This window comes from Cyanistes caeruleus, chromosome 36 (genome assembly GCF_971803275.1).
Source record: "Cyanistes caeruleus chromosome 36, bCyaCae1.hap1.1, whole genome shotgun sequence".
In the NCBI taxonomy this organism is placed as follows: domain Eukaryota; kingdom Metazoa; phylum Chordata; class Aves; order Passeriformes; family Paridae; genus Cyanistes; species Cyanistes caeruleus.
Window position 1 is genome coordinate 729075 of NC_141737.1, and position 22479 is coordinate 751553.

The window sequence follows — 22479 nt, forward strand, 5'->3', positions numbered from 1 at the left end:
CTTTAAGCGGCCCCCCCCGCCCCCCGCGTGCCGCCCCTCCCGCCCGTCCCCCCTCTCACCCCCGCCTCGACCAATCAGCGCCGGGGGGCGTGGCCTCGGCGGGGGGAGTGGGCGTGGCCTGTGCGGACGGGGGGCGGGAGGGGTCAGTCCGCGATCAGCTGCGGGAGCGCGGGGAGGTGAGGGGGGGGCGGCCAAAGGGACCCCCCCCGGAGCAAGGAACCCCCCCCGGGACCCCCCCACGGGGAGGGGTCCCCTCCTGGGGGGGGTCCCATGAGGGTGGGGGAGTCCCCGGGGGGGGTCCTCGTGCTCTTGGAGAAGTTTGTAGCGGTGGGGGGGCTCCCTTGGGGGGGGTCCCAAGAGTTGGGGGGGGTCCTTAGGGGGGTCTCAGAGGCCTGAGGGGGGGTCCTGGGGGTCTCTTGGGGTCCTGGACGGGGGTGGGGGGGGGGGGATGAGGACAGGGGGTCACCCATGAGTGAGGGGGGGTCCCAAATGGGAGTTTTTGGGGGGGGGCGATATGGGAAGAGAGCCTGGGAGGGGCTGCGGGGGCTTCTGGGGGGGGTCCCATGAGAGTGGGGGGGTCCTGGGGGGGTTCTCGTGGCGTTTGGGGGAGTCGTGGGGTCATGGGGAGGGGTCCTGTGGGTGAGGGGGGTCCCGGGGGGGGGGTTATGGGGTTCTTTTTGGGGGGTCCATGGGTGAGGGGAGATCCTGGGGGGGGTTATGGGGTCCTTTTTGGGGGGTCCCATGGGTGAGGGGGGTCCCGGGGGGGGTTATGGGGTCCTTTTTGGGGGATCCCATGGGTGAGGGGGGTCCCGGGGGGGGTTATGGGGTCCTTTTTGGGGGGGGTCCCATGGGTGGGAGTCACCCCATAGGAGATTTCCGCTGTGGGGACCCCCACCCAAATCCAATCCCAACCCCTATTTTGGGGTTTCTCGGAGTTCTGAGCCCCCTCCCCCTCCCCAAATGACCCCCCCAGCCGGTTTTGGGGGTCCTGACGGAGTCTGGGGGTCCGGCAGATGCCGCTGGCCCGCAGTGTGTCCGTGAGCTCCCTGCCGGGGCTGGAGGACTGGGGGGGTCCCGGCGCCCCCGACAACGTCGTGCTCTTCGAGGTGGCCTGGGAGGTGGCCAACAAAGGTGAGACCCCCCCCCAAAAATGATAAAAAACCCCCAAATCCCCCCCTGGGATCCTCCAGGAATTCCCAGGGAACTGCTGGGATCTCTGGGACCCCCCGAAAACCTCTCCTGACCCCCCCACCCCGCTGATATTTGGGGTCAGCTGGAGCCCCTGGGACTCTCCCAGGCACCTGAGACCCCCCAAAATCCCCCCTGGACCCGCCCTGATCCCCTCAGACACCTGAGACCCTCCCCAAACCCCTCCTGAGCCCCCCTGGATTCCCCCCAAACTCCTGGGACCCCCCCCAAATCCCTCCTTAGCCCCCCTGGATTCCCCCCAAACCTCTGGGACCCTCCCAAAACCCTCCTGAACACCCCCGGGACCCCCCAAATCCCTCCTGGGACCCCCTGGATTCCCCTCAAATCCCTCCTGAGCCCCCCTGGATTCCCCCCAAACCTCTGGGACCCCCCAAAACCCCTCCTGAGCCCCCCTGGATTCCCCCCAAACCCCTGGGACCCCCCCCAAATCCCTCCTGAGCCCCCCTGGATTCCCCCCAAACTCCTGGAACCCCCCAGATCCCTCCTGAACACCCCTTAGGTTCCCCCAAATCCCTCCTGGGACCCCCTGGATTCCCCCCAAACCTCTGGGACCACCCCATGGACACCTGGGACCCCCAAATTTTCCCCAAAACTCTCCCTGGATGATCTGGGACCCCCCAAATCCCTCCTGAGCTCCTCTTGGGGTCCCCCAAATCCCTTCTGGGACCCCGTGGATTCCCCCCAAACCCCTGGGACCCCCCCAAATCCCTCCTGAGCCCCCTCGGGACCCCCCAAATCTCTCCTGGGACCCCCTGGATTCCCTTCAAATCCCTCCTGAGCTCCCCTGTATTCCCCCCAAACCCCTGGGACCCCCCCAAAACCCCTCCTGAGCCCCCCTGGATTCCCCCCAGACCCCTGGGACACCCCAAATTTTTCCCCAAGCTCTCCCTGGATAACCTGGGACCCCCATAAATCCCTCTTGAGCCCCCCTGGGACCCCCCAAATCCCTCTTGAGCCCCCCTGGGACCCCCCAAATCCCTCTTGAGCCCCCCTGGGACCCCCCAAATCCCTCCTGAGCCCCCCTGGATTCCCCCCAGACCCCTGGGACCCCCCCAAATTGGGATTTGAGGAGGGTCGCGGTGCATCGAGGGTTAAACGGGAGCCGCGGTGCATTGTGGGAAACTCCGAGAGCATCCCCCCCACCCCCCCCCCCGGCCGAGGTGCATTGTGGGAGCGTTTCCTGCCGCGGTGCACCCTGGGATACTCCGGGGCCTGGTCCAGCGCTTCCCGCGGGGCATTGTGGGAAACTCCGGGGGCACGATGGGATGTCCCACAATGCACCGGGGCACCCCCAAATTTGGGAGGGGGCTCAGGAGGGGTTTTGGGGTGGGGGTTTTGGGGGGGTTCCAGGTGTTCTGGAGGGGTCCAGGGGGGTCCCAGGAGGGGATTTGGGGTGTCCCAGGTGTCCTGGGCTGGGATTTGGGGTCCCAGGAGGGGATTTGGGGTCCCAGGAGGGGATTTGGGGTGTCCCAGGTGTGTCCTGGGCTGGGATTTGGGGTGTCCCAGGTGTTTGGGGTGTCCCTGAGACCCCTTTTTGGGGTCCCTGAACCCTTTTTGACCCCCCCAAATTCAGGGGGTTCATCACGGTTCGAACCACAGGAGGTGTGTGGGGTTTTGGTGTTCCCAGGTGTGTCCTGGGCTGGGATTTGGGGTCCCAGGAGGGGATTTGGGGTGTCCAGGTGTCCTGGGCTGGGATTTGGGGGTGTCCCAGGTGTTTGGGGTTCCCAGGATGGGATTTGGGGTTCCAGGATGGGATTTGGGGTTCCCAGGTGTGTCCTGGGCTGGGATTTGGGGGTTCCTGGGCTGGGATTTGGGGGTTCCCAGGTGTTTGGGGTGCCCCTGAACCCCGTTTCCCCCCGGGCCGTGCAGTGGGGGGGATCTACACGGTGCTGCCCCGTGGCTGATCCTGAGAGCCCCAGGTGTGTCCTGGGCAGGATTTGGGGTCCCAGGATGGGATTTGGGGTTCCCAGGTGTGTCCTGGGCTGGGATTTGGGGGTTCCTGGGCTGGGATTTGGGGGTTCCCAGGTGTTTGGGGTGCCCCTGAACCCCGTTTTCCCCCGGCTGGCGCAGTGGGGGGGATCTACACGGTGCTGCCCCGTGGCTGATCCACGGAAGGTGTGTGGGGTTTTGGGTTCCCAGGTGTGTCCTGGGCTGGGATTTGGGGTCCCAGGATGGGATTTGGGGTGTCCCAGGTGTGTCCTGGGCTGGGATTTGGGGGTTCCTGGGCTGGGATTTGGGGTGTCCCAGGTGTGTGGGGTGCCCCTGAACCCCGTTTCCCCCCGGGCCGTGCAGTGGGGGGGATCTACACGGTGCTGCAGACCAAGGCGCGGGTGACGGCCGACGAGTGGGGCGAGAGCTACGTGCTGGTGGGGCCCTACGTGGAGAGCAGCGTCCGCACCCAGGTGGAGCTGCTGGAGCCGCCCCAGCCCGCCCTGCGCCGCACCCTGGCGGCCATGAACGCCCAGGGCTGCAAGGTGGGCACCTGCGGACACCTGGGGACACCTGGGGGCAGCTGGGGACAGCTGGGGACAGCTGGGGACACATGGGGGACACCTGGGGATACCTGGGGACACCTGGGGACAGCTGGGGACAGCTGGGGACAGCTGGGGACAGCTGGGGGGCACCTGGGGACACCTGGGGACAGCTGGGGACACACCTGGGGACACCTGGGGACACCTGGGGACACCTGGGGACACTGGGGATACCTGGGGACACCTGGGGACAGCTGGGGACAGCTGGGGACACCTGGGGACAACTGGGGACACACCTGGGGACAGCTGGGGACAGCTGGGGACACCTGGGGGCAGCTGGGGACACAGCTGGGGACACACCTGGGGACAGCTGGGGGGCAGCTGGGGACACCTGGGGACACACCTGGGGACAGCTGGGGACAGCTGGGGACAGCTGGGGGGCAGCTGGGGACACACCTGGGGACACCTGGGGACAGCTGGGGACACCTGGGGACAGCTGGGGGGCACCTGGGGACACCTGGGGACAGCTGGGGACACACCTGGGGACAGCTGGGGACACATGGGGACAGCTGGGGACAGCTGGGGACACACCTGGGGACACCTGGGGGGCAGCTGGGGACACACCTGGGGACACCTGGGGACACCTGGGGATACCTGGGGACAGCTGGGGACACCCGGGGACAAACCTGGGGACACCTGGGGACAGCTGGGGACAGCTGGGGACACACCTGGGGACACCTGGGGACACCTGGGGACAGCTGGGGGGCACCTGGGGACACCTGGGGACAGCTGGGGGGCACCTGGGGACAGCTGGGGACAGCTGGGGACACCTGGGGACAGCTGGGGACACCTGGGGACACCTGGGGACACACCTGGGGACACAACTGGGGACACCTGGGGACAGCTGGGGACACACATGGGGACACACCTGGGGACACCTGGGGACAGCTGGGGGGCACCTGGGGACACCTGGGGACAGCTGGGGACACACCTGGGGACACCTGGGGGGAGTTTTGGGGTCAGGGGGGGAATTTTGGGGTCAGAGAAGGAGTTTTGGGGTCACAGAATGAGTTTTGGGGTCAGGGAGGGAATTTTGGGGTCAGGGGAGGAATTTTGGGGTCGGGGATCCCAAGAATTGGGGTCACCTGTGGCTGGGGGGGGTTGGGGACAGTGGGGGAGGGGCCAGAAGGGCCCTGGGGGGGGTTGGGGACACCCGAAGCCGCCCCTCCCCCCCCCAGGGCACGTGGGGTCTATTTTTAGCCCCCCCGCCCCTCCCCCCACGGCCAGCAAAGGTCAGGGCGGCCCCAAATCCCAAAAGAGGGGGAGGGGCCCCTCCAGGGGGGCTCGGGACCCGTTTGGGGTCACTCCAGGCATTTTGGGGTCACCCACCCCCTTTTTAGGGACATTGCTCACATTTTAGGGGCGTTTTTGGGGTCGTTCATTGGATTTTTAGGGACTTTTATTCCATTTTTGGGACATTTATTCCAATTTTGGGGACATTAATTCCATTTTTGGGGTCATTTATTCCATTTTTGGGGACTTTTATCTCATTTTTAGGGGTGTTTATTCCATTTTAGGGTCATTTATTCAATTTTTGGGGACAATTATTCCATTTTTGGGGCCATTTATTCCATTTTTGGGACTTTTATTCCATTTTAGGGTCATTTATTCCATTTTTAGGGTCATTTATTCCATTTTTGGGTCATTTATTCCATTTTTGGGACTTTTATTCCATTTTGGGGGTCATTTATTCCATTTTTAGGGTCATTTATTCCAGTTTTGGGGACTTTTATTCCATTTTAGGGTCATTTATTCCATTTTTGGGGACATTTATTCCATTTTGGGACTTTTATTCCTTTATTAGGGTCATTTATTCCATTTTAGGGTAATTTATTCAATTTTTGGGGACATTTATTCCATTTTAGGGTCATTTATTCCATTTTAGGGTCATTTATTCAATTTTTGGGGACATTTATTCCATTTTTAGGGTCATTTATTCCATTTTTGGGACTTTTATTCCATTTTAGGGTCTTTTATTCCATTTTTGGGGCCATTTATTCCATTTTTGGGGCCATTTATTCCATTTTTGGGACTTCTATTCCATTTTTAGGGTCATTTATTCCATTTTAGGGTCATTTATTCCATTTTTGGGGTCATTTATTCCATTTTTGGGGCCATTTATTCCATTTTAGGGTAATTTATTCCATTTTTGGGATTTTATTCCATTTTTGGGGTCATTTATTCCATTTTAGGGTCATTTATTCCATTTTTGGGCCCATTTATTCCATTTTTGGGGACATCTATTCCATTTTAGGGTCATTTATTCCATTTTTGGGTCATTTATTCAATTTTTGGGGCCATTTATTCCATTTTAGGGGCATTTATTCCATTTTTAGGGTCATTTATTCCATTTTTGGGTCATTTATTCAATTTTTGGGGCCATTTATTCCATTTTAGGGGCATTTATTCCATTTTTAGGGTCATTTATTCCATTTTTGGGGTCATTTATTCCATTTTTAGGGTCATTTATTCCATTTTAGGGTAATTTATTCCATTTTGGGGTCATTTATTCCATTTTTGGGGCCATTTATTCCATTTTTGGGAATTTTATCCAATTTTGGGGGTGCTAACCCAGTTTTGGGGTTCTTAACCTTCTTTTAGGGAACTCTCCTGGGACATTTTGGGGTGCTGAGTGTTCAGGGACCCCAAATTTTGGGGTTCCAGGTTCATTTTGGGCATTCCCTGATGGGAATTACCCCCAAACTCATCTTTGGGGTCCCCCTGGAATTTGGGATTTCCCCGTTTTCAGCCCCAAAATGACAAAAGGGGACCCCAAAGTGACATTTTGGGGTGCTGGGGACCCCAAATTTTGGGGTTCCAGGTTCATTTTTGGCATTCCCTGATGGGGCAAACCCCAAAAATCAACTTTGGGGTCCCCCTGGAATTTGGGATTTCCCCGTTTTCAGCCCCAAAGTGACAAAAGGGGACCCCAAAGTGACATTTTGGGGTGCTGAGTTTTTGGGGGACCCCCCAATTTTGGGATTCCAGGTTCATTTTGGGCATTTCCTGATGGGACAGACCCCAAAAATCAACTTTGGGGTCCCCCTGGAATTTGGGATTTCCCCGTTTTGAGCCCCAAAATGACAAAAGGGGACCCCAAAGTGACAAAAGAGACCCCAAAGTGACATTTTGGGGTGCTGAGGACCCCAAATTTTGGGATTCCAGGTTCATTTTGGGCATTTCCTGATGTGACAGGCCCCAAAAATCAACTTTGGGGTGCCCCTGGAATTTGGGATTTCCCCGTTTTCAGCCCCAAAGTGACAAAAGGGGACCCCAAAATGACAAAAGAAACCCCAAAGTGACATTTTGGGGTGCTGAGGACCCCAATTTTGGGATTCCAGGTTCATTTTGGGCATTCCCTGATGGGAATTACCCCCAAACTCATCTTTGGGGTCCCCCTGGAATTTGGGATTTCCGCGTTTTGAGCCCCAAAGTGACAAAAGGAGACCCCAAAGTGACAAAAGGGGACCCCAAAGTGACATTTTGGGGTGCTGAATTTTTGGGGAACCCCCAAATTTTGGGATTCCAGGTTCATTTTGGGCATTTCCTGATGTGACAGGCCCCAAAAATCAACTTTGGGGTCTCCCTGGAATTTGGGATTTCCCCATTTTCAGCCCCAGAACAACAAAAAGAAACCCCAAAGTGACATTTTGGGGTGCTGAATTTTTGGGGGACCCCCCCAATTTTGGGGTTCCAGGTGCATTTTGGGCGCTGGCTGATCGAGGGCAGCCCGGCCGTGGTGCTGCTGGACGTGGGGGCCACGGCCTGGAGCCTGGAGCGCTGGAAGGGCGAGCTGTGGGAGAGCTGCGCCATCGGCGTGCCCTGGTACGACCGCGAGGCCAACGACGCCGTGCTCTTCGGCTTCCTGGTGGCCTGGTTCCTGGGAGAGGTGGGTTTTGGGGTCCCTGGTGGGATTTTGGGGTCCCTGGTGAGATTTGGGGTGTCCCTGAGGGGTTTTGGGGCGGTTTTGGGGTGCTCTGGTACGACCGCGAGGCCAACGACGCCGTGCTCTTCGGCTTCCTGGTGGCCTGGTTCCTGGGAGAGGTGGGTCTGGGGTCCCTCAGGGGGTTTTGGGGTCCCTGGTGGGATTTGGGGTGTCCCTGAGGGGTTTTGGGGAGGTTTGGGGTGCCCTGGTACGACCGCGAGGCCAACGACGCCGTGCTCTTCGGCTTCCTGGTGGCCTGGTTCCTGGGAGAGGTGGGTCTGGGGTCCCAGATTGAATTTTGGGGTCCCTCAGGGGGTTTTGGGGTCCCTGGTGGGATTTGGGGGGTCCCTGAGGGGATTTGGGGAGGTTTGGGATGGTTTTGGGGAGGTTTGGGGCGGTTTTGGGGTGCCCTGGTACGACCGCGAGGCCAACGACGCCGTGCTCTTCGGCTTCCTGGTGGCCTGGTTCCTGGGAGAGGTGGGTCTGGGGTCCCTCAGGGGGTTTTGGGGTCCCTCAGGGGGTTTTGGGGTCCCTCAGGGGGTTTTGGGGAGGTTTGGGGAGGTTTGGGGCGGTTTTGGGGTGCCCTGGTACGACGGCGAGGCCAACGACGCCGTGCTCTTCGGCTTCCTGGTGGCCTGGTTCCTGGGAGAGGTGGGTCTGGGGGTCCCAGATTGAATTTTGGGGTCCCTGAGGGGGTTTTGGGGTCCCTCAGGGGGTTTTGGGGTGTCCCTGAGGGGTTTTGGGGAGGTTTGGGGTGTCCCTGAGGGGTTTTGGGGAGGTTTTTGGGCGGTTTTGGGGTGCCCTGGTACGACGGCGAGGCCAACGACGCCGTGCTCTTCGGCTTCCTGGTGGCCTGGTTCCTGGGAGAGGTGGGTCTGGGGTCCCTCAGGGGGTTTTGGGGTCCCTGGTGGGATTTTGGGGTCCCTGGTGGGATTTTGGGGAGGTTTGGGGTGGATTTGGGGTGGTTTTGGGGTGCCCTGGTACGACCGCGAGGCCAACGACGCCGTGCTCTTCGGCTTCCTGGTGGCCTGGTTCCTGGGAGAGGTGGGTCTGGGGTCCCAGATTGAATTTTGGGGTCCCTCAGGGGGTTTTGGGGTCCCTGGTGGGATTTGGGGGGTCCCTGAGGGGATTTGGGGAGGTTTGGGATGGTTTTGGGGAGGTTTGGGGCGGTTTTGGGGTGCCCTGGTACGACCGCGAGGCCAACGACGCCGTGCTCTTCGGCTTCCTGGTGGCCTGGTTCCTGGGAGAGGTGGGTCTGGGGTCCCTCAGGGGGTTTTGGGGTCCCTGGTGGGATTTGGGGGGTCCCTGAGGGGATTTGGGGAGGTTTGGGATGGTTTTGGGGAGGTTTGGGGCGGTTTTGGGGTGCCCTGGTACGACCGCGAGGCCAACGACGCCGTGCTCTTCGGCTTCCTGGTGGCCTGGTTCCTGGGAGAGGTGGGTCTGGGGTCCCTCAGGGGGTTTTGGGGTCCCTCAGGGGGTTTTGGGGTCCCTCAGGGGGTTTTGGGGAGGTTTGGGATGGATTTGGGGCGTTTTTGGGGTGCCCTGGTACGACCGCGAGGCCAACGACGCCGTGCTCTTCGGCTTCCTGGTGGCCTGGTTCCTGGGAGAGGTGGGTCTGGGGTCCCAGATTGAATTTTGGGGTCCCTGAGGGGGTTTTGGGGTCCCTGGTGGGGTTTTGGGGAGGTTTGGGGTGGTTTTGGGGAGGTTTGGGGTGTCACAGAGGGGTTTTGGGGCGGTTTTGGGGTGCCCTGGTACGACCGCGAGGCCAACGACGCCGTGCTCTTCGGCTTCCTGGTGGCCTGGTTCCTGGGAGAGGTGGGTCTGGGGTCCCTGGGGGGATTTTGGGGTCCCTCAGGGGGTTTTGGGGTCCCTCAGGGGGTTTTGGGGTTCCTCAGGGGGTTTTGGGGAGGCTTGGGGCGGTTTTGGGGTGCCCTGGTACGACCGCGAGGCCAACGACGCCGTGCTTTTCGGCTTCCTGGTGGCCTGGTTCCTGGGAGAGGTGGGTCTGGGGGTCCCAGATTGAATTTTGGGGTCCCTCAGGGGGTTTTGGGGTCCCTGGTGAGATTTGGGGTGCCCTGGTGGGATTTGGGGTGTCCCTGAGGGGATTTGGGGTTCCTCAGGGGGTTTTTGGTGTCCCTGAGGGGGTTTGGGGTCCCTGATTGGGTTTTTGAGATGGGATTTTGGGGACTCCTGGGGCTTTTGGGGTCCCTGTTGGGATTTTGGGGTCACTCAGAGCGGTTTTGGGGTCCCAAGGGTGTTTGGGGTCCCTCTTGTGGGATCTGTGTGGGTGACAGTGACACCTGGTGCCACCTGTGCCCACCTGTGCCCACCTGTGCACACCTGGTGACAGTGACAGTGGCACCGGGGGGTTTTCAGGTGGGCTCTGGGGACACTTTGAGTGTCCCATGGTGACTTTGGGTGCCACCTGTGCTCACCTGTGCCCACCTGTGCCCACCTGTGCTCACCTGTGCACACCTGGTGACCCCTGGTGACAGTGACAGTGGCATTGGGGGGTTTTCAGGTGGGCTCTGGGGACACCTTGAGTGCCCCGTGGTGACTTTGAGTGCCACCTGTGCTCACCTTGTGACACCTGGTGACAGCGACAGTGGCACTGGGGGGTTTTCAGGTGGGCTGTGGGGACACCTTGAGTGCCCCATGGTGACTTTGAGTGCCACCTGTGCTCACCTTGTGACACCTGGTGACAGTGACAGTGGCACTGGGGGGTTTTCAGGTGGGCTGTGGGGACACCTTGAGTGCCCCATGATGACTTTGAGTGCCACCTGTGCCCACCTGTGCCCACCTGTGCCCCCCGTGCCCACCTGGGCACACCTGGTGACCCCTGGTGACACCTGGTGACAGCGACAGTGACACCGGGGGGTTTTCAGGTGGGCTGTGGGGACACCAGGTGTGGTGGTGACACCCATGGTGGCTCGGTGGTGACTTTGAGTGCCACCTGTGCTCACCTGTGCTCACCTGTGCTCACCTGTGCCCACCTGGTGCCACCTGTGCACACCTGGTGACAGCGACAGTGGCACTGGGGGGTTTTCAGGTGGGCTGTGGGGACACCAGGTGTGGTGGTGACACCTTGAGTGCCCCATGGTGGCTCGGTGGTGACTTTGAATGCCACCTGTGCCCACCTGTGCCCACCTGTGCACACCTGTGCCCACCTGGTGACCCCTGGTGACAGCGACAGTGGCACCAGGGGGTTTTCAGGTGGGCTGTGGGGACACCAGGTGTGGTGGTGACACCCGTGGTGGCTCGGTGGTGACTTTGAGTGCCACCTGTGCTCACCTGTGCACACCTGGGCACACCTGGTGACCCCTGGTGACAGCGACAGTGGCACCGGGGGGTTTTCAGGTGGGCTCTGGGGACACTTTGAGTGTCCCATGGTGACTTTGGGTGCCCCCTGTGCTCACCTGTGCACACCTGGTGACCCCTGGTGACAGTGACAGTGGCACCGGGGGGTTTTCAGGTGGGCTCTGGGGACACTTTGAGTGCCCCGTGGTGGCTCGGTGGTGACTTTGGGTGCCCCCTGTGCCCACCTGTGCTCACCTGTGCCCACCTGTGCCCACCTGGTGACCCCTGGTGACCCCTGGTGACAGCAACAGTGGCACTGGGGGGTTTTCAGGTGGGCTCTGGGGACACCAGGTGTGGTGGTGACACCCGTGGTGGCTCGGTGGTGACTTTGGGTGCCGCCTGTGCCCACCTGTGCTCACCTGTGCACACCTGGTGACAGCGACAGTGGCACCGGGGGGTTTTCAGGTGGGCTCTGGGGACACTTTGAGTGCCCCGTGGTGACTTTGGGTGCCCCCTGTGCCCACCTGTGCTCACCTGTGCCCACCTGTGCACACCTGGTGACCATTGGTGACACCTGGTGACCCCTGGTGACAGCGACAGTGGCACCGGGGGGTTTTCAGGTGGGCTCTGGGGACACCTTGAGTGCCCCGTGGTGGCTCGGTGGTGACTTTGAGTGCCACCTGTGCCCACCTGTGCCCGTGTGTCCCCGCGGTCAGTTTGCGGCGCAGAGCGAGGAGCGGCCGTTCATCGTGGGTCACTTCCACGAGTGGCTGGCGGGGCTGGGGCTGGTGCTGAGCCGCGCCCGGCGCTTGCCCGTGGCCACCATCTTCACCACGCACGCCACCCTGCTGGGCCGCTACCTGTGCGCCGGGAGCGTGGACTTCTACAACAACCTGCACAGCGTGAGTGCACCTGGGGACACCTGGGGACAGCTGGGGACATGGGGGGACACCTGGGGACACAGCTGGGGACACCTGGGGACACCTGGGGACACACCTGGGGACACACCTGGGGACACACCTGGGGACATGGGGATACACCTGGGGCATTGGGGACACACCTGGGGACACACCTGGGGACACCTGGGGACACACCTGGGGCATTGGGGACATGGGGACACACCTGGGGACATGGGGACACACCTGGGGACAGGGGTCGGTACCTGTGCGCCGGGAGCGTGGACTTCTACAACAACCTGCACAGCGTGAGTCACACCTGGGGACACCTGGGGACAGCTGGGGGGCTGGGACACACCTGGGACACACCTGGGGATGCATCTGGGACACACCTGAGGACATGGGGACACACCTGGGAATGTCAGGGAAACACCTGGACACACCTGAGTGCATCCTGGGTACGTGGGGACACACCTGGGACACACCTGGGGACATGGGGACACACCTGGGACACACCTGGGACACCCCTGGGGACATGGGGACACACCTGGGACACCCCTGGAGATGTGGGGCCACACCTGTGAAGGTCAGGGACACACCTGGGGACAATTGGACATTCCTGGGGACACACCTGGGGACACACCTGGGGCTCAGGGCTCACTCTGGGGATTTGGGTGACCCCAGGTGAGCTCAGGTGACCCCAGGTGAGTCCAGGTGAGCTCAGGTAACCCCCAGGTGACCCCAGGTGACCCCAGGTGAGCCCAGGTGACCCCAGGTGAGTTCAGGTGACCCCCAGGTGTGTCCAGGTGACCCCAGGCGAGCTCAGGTGACCCCAGATGACCCCAGGTGAGCCCAGGTGACCCCAGGCGAGCTCAGGTGAGCCCAGGTGACCCCAGGTGAGCTCAGGTGCCCCCAGGTGACCCCAGGTGAGTTCAGGTGACCCCAGGTGTGTCCAGGTGAGCCCAGGTGAGCTCAGGTGACCCCAGGTGAGCCCAGGTGACCCCAGGTGACCCCAGGTGAGCCCAGGTGACCCCAGGTGACCCCAGGTGACCCCAGGTGACCCCAGGTGAGCCCAGGTGACCCCAGGTGAGCTCAGGTGAGCCCAGGTGACCCCAGATGACCCCAGGTGACCCCAGGTGACCCCAGGTGACCCCAGGTGCCCCCAGGTGTGCCCAGGTGACCCCAGGTGAGCTCCTCCCCGCAGTTTGACGTGGACAAGGAGGCCGGCGAGCGGCAGATCTATCACCGCTACTGCCTGGAGCGCGCGGCCGCGCACTGCGCCCACGTGCTGACCACCGTGTCCCACGTCACCGCCGCCGAGGCCGAGCACCTGCTCAAGCGCAAACCAGGTGAGACCATCCTGAAATCACACCTGGACACCCCAAAAACCTCACAAAACACCCAAAAATACCCCAAAACACCCCAAAAATACCCCAAAACACCCCAAAATACCCCAAAACACCCCAAACACCCCAACCCCAGCGTGTCCCACGTCACCGCCGCCGAGGCCGAGCACCTGCTCAAGCGCAAACCAGGTGAGACCATCCTGAAATCACACCTGGACACCCCAAAATCCTCACAAAACACCCAAAAATACCCCCAAAACACCCCAAAAACACCCCAAAACACCCCAAAACACCCCAAACACCCCAACCGCACCGTGTCCCACGTCACCGCCGCCGAGGCCGAGCACCTGCTCAAGCGCAAACCAGGTGAGACCGCCCCGGAAACACACCTGGACACCCCAAAATCCTCACAAAACACCCCAAAATCACACCTGGACACCCCAAAACACCCCAAAAATACCCCAAACACCCCAAACACCCCAAGCCCACCGTGTCCCACGTCACCGCCGCCGAGGCCGAGCACCTGCTCAAGCGCAAACCAGGTGAGACCATCCTGAAATCACACCTGGACACCCCAAAATCCTCACAAAACACCCCAAAAATACCCCAAAACACCCCAAAAATACCCCAAAACACCCCGAAATACCCCCAAAACACCCCAAAAATACCCCAAAACTCCCCAAAATACCCCAAAAACCTCCCAAAACACCCCAAAAACACCCCAAAAACCTCCCAAAACCTCCCAAAACACCCCAAACACCCCAAAACACCCCAAAATCCTCCCAAAACACCCCAAAACACCCCAAACACCCCAAAACACCCCCAAAACACCCCAAAATCCCCCAAACACCCCCAAAATACCCCAAAATTTCCCAAAACACCCCAACCCCAGTGTGTCCCACGTCACCGCAGCCGAGGCCGAGCACCTGCTCAAGCGCAAACCAGGTGAGACCATCCTGAACACACCTGGACACCCCAAAATCACACCTGGACACCCCAAAAACCTCACAAAACACCCCAAAAATACCCCAAAATACCCCAAAATACCCCAAAACACCCCAACCCCAGCGTGTCCCACGTCACCGCAGCCGAGGCCGAGCACCTGCTCAAGCGCAAACCAGGTGAGACCATCCTGAACACACCTGGACACCCCAAAATCCTCACAAAAACACCCCAAAATCACACCTGGACACCCCAAAATCACACCTGGACACCCCAAAATCCTCACAAAACACCCCCAAAATACCCCAAAACACCCCCAAAACACCCCAAAATTTCCCAAAACACCCCAAAATCCTCACAAAAACAACCCAAAATCCTCAGAAAAACACCCCAAAACACCCCAAAATACCCCAAACACCCCAAAATCCTCACAAAACACCCCCAAAATACCCCCAAAACACACCAAAATCCTCACAAAACACCCCAAAATCCTCAGAAAAACACCCCAAAACACCCCAAAATACCCCAAACACCCCAAAACACCCACAAAAACACCCCAAAACACCCCAAACACCCCAAAACACCCCCAAATCCTCACAAAAACAGCCCAAAACTCCCCAAAATACCCCAAAACACCCCAAAATTTCCCAAAATACCCCAAAACACCCCAAAACACCCCCAAAACACCCCAAATCCCCCCAAAATCCTCCCAGAATTCGGGGGGACATTTTTTGGGTGTTCCCTGAGGATTTTGGGGTCCCCCTCCGACACCTGGAGACCCCAAAAACCCAAAAGACCCCTCCCCAAAATCCCCGGGGGATCTGCAGGGGGTTTTGGGGTGTCTGGGGGGATTTTGGGGTGTCTGGGGGGTTTTTGGGGTGTCTGGAGGGGTTTTTGGGGTGTCTGGGGATTTTTGGGGTGTCTGGGGGGGTTTTTGGGGTGTCTGGGGTGGTTTTTGGGGTGTCTGGGGTGGTTTTTGGGGTGTCTGGGGGGGTTTTTGGGGTGTCTGGGGGGGATTTTGGGGTGTCTGGGGGGGTTTTGGGGGGGTTTTGGGGTGTCTGGGGGGATTTTGGGGTGTCGGGGGATTTTGGGGTGTCTGGGGAGGTTTTTGGGGTGTCTGGGGGATTTTGGGGTGTCTGGGGGGGTTTTTGGGGTGTCTGGGGGGGTTTTTGGGGTGTCTGGGTGGTTTTTGGGGTGTCTGGGTGGATTTTGGGGTGTCTGGGGGGGTTTTTGGGGTGTCTGGGGGGTTTTTGGGGTGTCTGGGGGGGGTTTTGGTGTGTCTGGGGAGGTTTTTGGGGTGTCTGGGGGGGTTTTTGGGGTGTCTGGGGGGATTTTTGGGGTGTCTGGGGGGCTTTTTGGGGTGTCTGGGGGTATTTTGGGGTGTCTGGGGGGGTTTTGGGGTGTCTGGGGGGTTTTTGGGGTGTCTGGGGAGGTTTTTGGGGTGTCTGGGGTGGTTTTTGGGGTGTCTGGGGGGGATTTTGGGGTGTCTGGGGGGGTTTTGGGGGGGTTTTGGGGTGTCTGGGGGGATTTTGGGGTGTCTGGGGATTTTTGGGGTGTCTGGGGGGATTTTGGGGTGTCTGGGGGGGTTTTTGGGGTGTCTGGGGGGATTTTGGGGTGTCTGGGGGGGTTTTTGGGGTGTCTGGGGGGGTTTTGGGGTGTCTGGGGGTTTTTGGGGTGTCTGGGGGGGGTTTTTGGGGTGTCTGGGGGGATTTTGGGGTGTCTGGGGGATTTTTTGGGGTGTCTGGGGGGGGGTTTTGGGGTGTCTGGGGGGTTTTTGGGGTGTCTGGGGGGGTTTTGGGGTGTCTGGGGATTTTTTGGGGTGTCTGGGTGGATTTTGGGGTGTCTGGGGGGGATTTTGGGGTGTCTGGGGGGTTTTTGGGGTGTCTGGGGATTTTTTGGGGTGTCTGGGTGGATTTTGGGGTGTCTGGGGGGGATTTTGGGGTGTCTGGGGGGGTTTTGGGGTGTCTGGGGAGGGTTTTTGGGGTGTCTGGGGGGTTTTTGGGGTGTCTGGGGAGGTTTTAGGGGTGTCTGGGGGGTTTTTGGGGTGTCTGGGGGGGGTTTTTGGGGTGTCTGGGGGGGTTTTGGGGTGTCTGGGGGGGTTTTGGGGTGTCTGGGGGGATTTTTGGGGTGTCTGGGGATTTTTGGGGTGTCTGGGGGGATTTTGGGGTGTCTGGGGGGGTTTTTGGGGTGTCTGGGGGGGTTTTTGGGGTGTCTGGGGGGATTTTTGGGGTGTCTGGGGGGGTTTTGGGGTGACTGGGGGGTTTTTGGGGTGTCTGGGGATTTTTGGGGTGTCTGGGGGGGTTTTGGGGGGGTTTTTGGGGTGTCTGGAGGGATTTTTGGGGTGTCTGGGGGGGTTTTTGGGGTGTCTGGGGGGGTTTTTGGGGTGTCTGGGGGGTTTTTGGGGTGTCTGGGGGGATTTTGGGGTTTTTGGGGTGTCTGGGGAGGATTTTGGGGTGTCTGGGGGGGTTTTGGGGTGTCTGGGGGGATTTTGGGGTGTCTGGGGGGGTTTTTGGGGTGTCTGGGGGGGTTTTTGGGGTGTCTGGGGGGATTTTGGGGGTGTCTGGGGAGGGTTTTTGGGGTGTCTGGGGGGTTTTTGGGGTGTCTGGGGATTTTTGGGGTGTCTGGGGGGTTTTTGGGGTGTCTGGGGGGGTTTTTGGGGTGTCTGGGGGGATTTTGGGGTGTCTGGGGGGTTTTTGGGGTGTCTGGGGGGGTTTTGGGGTGTCTGGGGGGTTTTTGGGGGGTTTTTGGGGTGTCTGGGGGTTTTTGGGGTGTCTGGGGGGATTTTGGGGTGTCTGGGGGGATTTTTGGGGTGTCTGGGGTGGTTTTTGGGGTGTCTGGGGGGATTTTGGGGTGTCTGGGGGGTTTTTGGGGTGTCTGGGGGGGTTTTTGGGGTGTCTGGGGGGTTTTTGGGGGGTTTTTGGGGTGTCTGGGGGTTTTTGGGGTGTCTGGGGGGTTTTTGGGGTGTCTGGGGGGGTTTTTGGGGTGTCTGGGGGGATTTTGGGGGGGTTTTTGGGGTGTCTGGAGGGATTTTTGGGGTGTCTGGGGGGTTTTTGGGGTGTCTGGGGGGATTTTTGGGGTGTCTGGGGGGTTTTGGGGTGTCTGGGGGATTTTGGGGTGTCTGGGGGATTTTTTGGGGTGTCTGGGGGGGTTTTGGGGTGTCTGGGGGGGTTTTTGGGGTGTCTGGGGGATTTTGGGGTGTCTGGGGGATTTTTTGGGGTGTCTGGGGGGGTTTTTGGGGTGTCTGGGGGTTTTTTGGGGTGTCTGGGGGGGTTTTGGGGTGTCTGGGGGGGTTTTGGGGTGTCTGGGGGGTTTTTTGGGGTGTCTGGGGGGGTTTTTGGGGTGTCTGGGGGAGTTTTGGGGTGTCTGGGGGGGTTTTGGGGTGTCTGGGGGAGTTTTGGGGTGTCTGGGGGGTTTTTGGGGTGTCTGGGGGGGATTTTTGGGGTGTCTGGGTGGATTTTGGGGTTTTTGGGGTGTCTGGGGGATTTTTAGGGTGTCTGGGGGGATTTTGGGGTCCCCTGACCCCCCCGGGACCCCCCCAGACCTGGTGACCCCCAACGGGCTGAACGTGCGCAAGTTCTCGGCCATGCACGAGTTCCAGAACCTTCACGCCCAGAGCAAGGCCCGCGTCCAGGAGTTCGTCCGGGGACACTTCTACGGGTCCGGCACCCCAAGAGGGACCCCGGAAACGTGAAAGGGACCCCAAAAAACCCAAAAATGGACCCCAAAAACCCCCAAAACCCCAAAAGGGACCCCGGAAACGTGAAAGGGACCCCGAAAAACCCAAAAATGGACCCCAAAATCCCCAGAAGGGACCCCAAAAATCCCCCAAAAGGGACCCCAAAAACCCCCAAAACGCCAAAAGGGACCCCGGAAACGTGAAAGGGACCCCGAAAAACCCCAAAAAGGGACCTCAAAAACCCAAAAATGGACCCCAAAAACCCCAAAAGGGACCCAAAAATGGACCCCAAAACCCCAAAAGGGACCCCAAAAACCTGAAAGGGACCCCAAAAACCCCAAAAGGGACCCCAAAAAACCCCAAATGGACCCAAAAATCCTGAAAAGGAACCCCAAAACCCCAAAATGAACCCCAAAAAAAACCCAAAAGAGACCCCAAAAACCCCAAAAGGGACCCCAAAACCCCAAAAACCCCAAAACACCAAAAGGGACCCCGGAAATGTGAAAGGGACCCCGAAAAACCCAAAAATGGACCCCAAAAACCCCAAAAGGGACCCAAAAATGGACCCCAAAAACCCCAAAATGGACCCAAACCCCTGGGGCTGGGGAGCCGGGAATTCGTCCAGGGACACTTTGGGGTTCCCCGGGTGTTTTGGGCTGTTTTGGGGCTGTTTTGGGGCTGTTTTTGGGCTGTTTTGGGCTGTTTCGGGGTGTTTTTGGGGTGTTTCGGGCTGTTTTTGGGTGTTTGGGGCTGTTTTGGGCTGTTTTGGGCTGTTTCGGGGTGTTTTTGGGCTGTTTTGGGCAGTTTTGGGGTGTTTCGGGGTGTTTTTGGGGTGTTTTGGGCAGTTTTGGGGTGTTTCGGGCTGTTTTGGGGCTGTTTTGGGCTGTTTTCCAGCTGTTTCGGGGTTCCCCTGTTGTTTTGGGGCTGTTTTGGGTGTTTCGGGCTGTTTCAGGCTGTTTCGGGGCTGTTTTGGGGGTGGTTTTGGGCTGTTTTGGGGCTGTTTTGGGGCTGTTTTGGGGTTCCCCAGGTGTTTTGGGGTGTTTCGGGCTGTTTTGGGGTTCCCCAGGTGGTTTTGGGCTGTTTTGGGGCTGTTTTGGGGGTGTTTTGGGGGTGTTTTGGGGGTGTTTTGGGCTGTTTCGGGCTGTTTTGGGGCTGTTTTGGGCTGTTTTGGGGCTGTTTTGGGGCTGTTCTGGGTGTTTGGGGCTGTTTTGGGGCTGTTCTGGGGTTCCCCAGGTGGTTTTGGGCTGTTTCGGGGCTGTTTTTGGGCTGTTTCAGGCTGTTTTGGGGTGTTTTGGGCTGTTTTGGGGTGTTTCGGGGCTGTTTTGGGGCTGTTTCAGGCTGTTTTGGGGTGTTTTGGGCTGTTTTGGGGCTGTTTCGGGGCTGTTTTGGGGCTGTTTCAGGCTGTTTTGGGGTGTTTTGGGCTGTTTTTGGGTGTTTGGGGCTGTTTTGGGGCTGTTCCGAGTTCCCCAGGTGGTTTTTGGGCTGTTTTTGGGTGTTTCGGGCTGTTTTGGGGGTGTTTTTGGGTGTGTTTGGGGCTGTTTTGGGCTGTTTTGGGGTGTTTTGGGCTGTTTTTGGGGTGTTTTGGGCTGTTTTGGGGCTGTTTTGGGGTGTTTCAGGCTGTTTTGGGCTGTTTCGGGCTGTTTTGGGCTGTTTTGGGGGTGTTTTTGGCTGTTTGGGGTGTTTCGGGCTGTTTCGGGGGTGTTCTGGGGCTGTTTTGGGCCGTTTTGGGCTGTTTTGGGGGTGTTTTTGGGTGTGTTTGGGGCTGTTTTGGGCTGTTTTGGGCTGTTTTGGGCTGTTTTGGGCTGTTTTGGGCTGTTTTGGGCTGTTTTTGGGGTGTTTTGGGGTGTTTTGGGGCTGTTTGGGGCTGTTTTGGGGTTGTTCCGGGTTCCCCAGGTGGTTTTTGGGCTGTTTTGGGGGTGTTTCGGGCTGTTTTTGGGTGTTTGGGGCTGTTTTGGGGGTGTTTTTGGGCGTTTGGGGCTGTTTTGGGGCTGTTCCGGGTTCCCCAGGTGGTTTTTGGGCTGTTTTGGGGCTGTTTCGGGGCTGTTTTGGGCTGTTTCAGGCTGTTTTTGGGCTGTTTCGGGCTGTTTTGGGGGTGTTTTGGGGGTGGTTTTGGGCTGTTTTGGGGCTGTTCCGGGGTTCCCCAGGTGGTTTTGGGCTGTTTTTGGGGTGTTTCGGGCTGTTTTTGGGCTGTTTTGGGCTGTTTCAGGCTGTTTCGGGGCTGTTTCGGGGTGTTTTTGGGGTGTTTCGGGGCTGTTTTGGGGGTGTTTTGGGCTGTTTCGGGGGTGTTCTGGGGCTGTTTTGGGGCTGTTTTGGGGCTGTTTTGGGGCTGTTTCAGGCTGTTTTGGGGTGTTTTGGGCTGTTTTTGGGTGTTTGGGGCTGTTTTGGGCTGTTTTGGGCTGTTTTGGGCTGTTTCGGGGTGTTTTTGGGGTGTTTTGGGCAGTTTTGGGGTGTTTCGGGCTGTTTTGGGGCTGTTCTGGGCTGTTTTCTGGCTGTTCTGGGGTTCCCCAGGTGTTTTGGGCTGTTTCGGGGCTGGTTTTGGGTGTTTGGGGCTGTTTCGGGCTGTTTTTGGGTGTTTCGGGCTGTTTTGGGGGTGTTTTGGGGTGTTTCAGGCTGTTTCGGGCTGTTTTTGGGCTGTTTTTGGCCGTCCGGTGCTGTTTTGGGCTGGTTTTGGGGTGTTTCGGGCTGTTTCAGGCTGTTTCGGGGCTGTTTTGGGCTGTTTCGGGCTGTTTTTGGGGTGTTTTGGGGCTGTTTTGGGCTGTTTCAGGCTGTTTTTGGGCTGTTTTAGGGTGTTTGGGGCTGTTTTGGGGCTGTTCCGGGTTCCCCAGGTGGTTTTGGGCTGTTTTTGGGGCTGTTTTGGGCTGTTTCAGGCTGTTTTGGGGCTGTTTTTGGCTGTTTGGGGCTGTTTTGGGGCTGTTCCGGGTTCCCCAGGTGGTTTTTGGGCTGTTTTGGGGCTGTTTTGGGGCTGTTTTGGGCTGTTTCAGGCTGTTTTTGGGGTGTTTTGGGCTGTTTGGGGCTGTTTTGGGGCTGTTTTTGGGCTGTTTTGGGGGTGTTTTGGGCTGTTTCGGGCTGTTTTTGGGTGTTTCGGGCTGTTTTTGGGCTGTTTCAGGGCTGTTTTGGGCTGTTTCAGGCTGTTTTTGGGGTGTTTCGGGCTGTTTGGGGCTGTTTTGGGGCTGTTCCGGGCTCCCCAGGTGAGCTCCCCCTGCAGACACCTGGATTTCGACCTGGACAAGACGCTCTTCTTCTTCATCGCCGGCCGCTACGAGTTCTCCAACAAAGGCGCCGACATTTTCCTGGAGGCGCTGGCCCGGCTCAACTACCTGCTGAGGGTGACACTGAGGGGACACCGGGGACACCGGGGACATCGGGGGGGTTGGGGACACTGGGGACATTGGGGGGACACTGGGGACACTGGGGTCATTGGGGTCATTGGGGACATTGGGGACATTGGGCATTTCCTGGAGGCGCTGGCCCGGCTCAACTACCTGCTGAGGGTGACACTGCCAGGGGGGACACCGGGGACATCGGGGGGGTTGGGGACATTGGGGACATCTGGGGACATTGGGGACACTGGGGACATTGGGGGGATTGGGGACATTGGGGACATTGGGGACATCGGGGACATCGGGGGCATTGGGGTCATTGGGGGGGTTGGGGACATTGGGGACATCGGGGACATCGGGGACATTGGGGACATTGGGGACATTGGGGACATTGGGGACATTGGGCATTTCCTGGAGGCGCTGGCCCGGCTCAACTACCTGCTGAGGGTGACACTGAGGGGACACCGGGGACACCGGGGGGGTAGGGGACACTGGGGACACTGGGGGTGTTGGGGACATCGGGGACATTGGGGACACTGGGGGGACATTGGGGACATTGGGGACATTGGGGACATTGGGGACACTGGGGACATTGGGGTCATTGGGGACATCGGGGGGATTGGGGACATTGGGGACATTGGGGACACTGGGGACACTGAGGGGACATTGGGGGTGTTGGAGACATCAGGGACATTGGGGACATTGGGGGGACACTGAGGGGACATTGGGGACATTGGGGACATTTGGGATACTGGGGGACATTGGGGACATTGGGGACACTGGGAACATTGGGGACATTGGGGTCATTGGGGGATTGGGGTCGTTGGGGTCACTGGGGACATCGGGGACATTGGGGTGTTGGGGGACATTGGGGACATTGGGGAAACTGGGAATGTTTGGGACATTTGGGGACATTTGGGGACATTTAGGGGTAATTGGGGGCGGTTTTAGGGAGCTTTGGGGTCCCCAGGTGACCTTTGGTGACCTTTGGGGACCCCGTGTGACAGCTGGGGACCCCCTGCAGGTGAATGGCAGCGAGGTGACAGTGGTGGCATTTTTCATCATGCCCGCCAGGACCAACAACTTCAACGTGGAGTCGCTCAAGGGCCAGGCCGTGCGCAAGCAGCTCTGGTGGGAGCCCCAAAAACCCCCAAATTCACCCCAAAAACCACAAAATTCACCCCAAAAAACACAAAATTCACCCCAAAAACCCCCAAATTCACCCCAAAAACCACACAAAAACCCCCAAATTCACCCCAAAAACCCCCAAATCCACCCCAAAAAACACAAAATTCACCCCAAAAACCCCAAATTCACCCCAAAAAACACAAATTCAC

The 22479-nt window shown here is 59.1% G+C and overlaps 1 protein-coding gene across 4 annotated transcripts in view; it reads left to right on the top strand.

Moving 5' to 3' along the window:
- The window catches only part of GYS1 (glycogen synthase 1), a 40316-nt gene that overhangs the window by 644 nt on the left and 17193 nt on the right, over nucleotides 1–22479 (top strand). For 2 of the 4 annotated variants that reach the window (XM_086871623.1, XM_086871626.1), the window contains exons 2-9: nucleotides 1014–1131; nucleotides 3502–3683; nucleotides 7438–7629; nucleotides 11679–11864; nucleotides 13063–13207; nucleotides 17686–17803; nucleotides 21028–21148; nucleotides 22167–22273. In XM_086871623.1, the coding sequence (XP_086727749.1) occupies nucleotides 1014–1131; nucleotides 3502–3683; nucleotides 7438–7629; nucleotides 11679–11864; nucleotides 13063–13207; nucleotides 17686–17803; nucleotides 21028–21148; nucleotides 22167–22273 (1169 nt within the window). Of the gene's footprint in view, nucleotides 1–63; nucleotides 177–278; nucleotides 318–1013; nucleotides 1132–3501; nucleotides 3684–7437; nucleotides 7630–11678; nucleotides 11865–13062; nucleotides 13208–17685; nucleotides 17804–21027; nucleotides 21149–22166; nucleotides 22274–22479 lie in introns of those variants that run through there. The other 2 variants (XM_086871624.1, XM_086871625.1) reach the window with 2 other exon arrangements.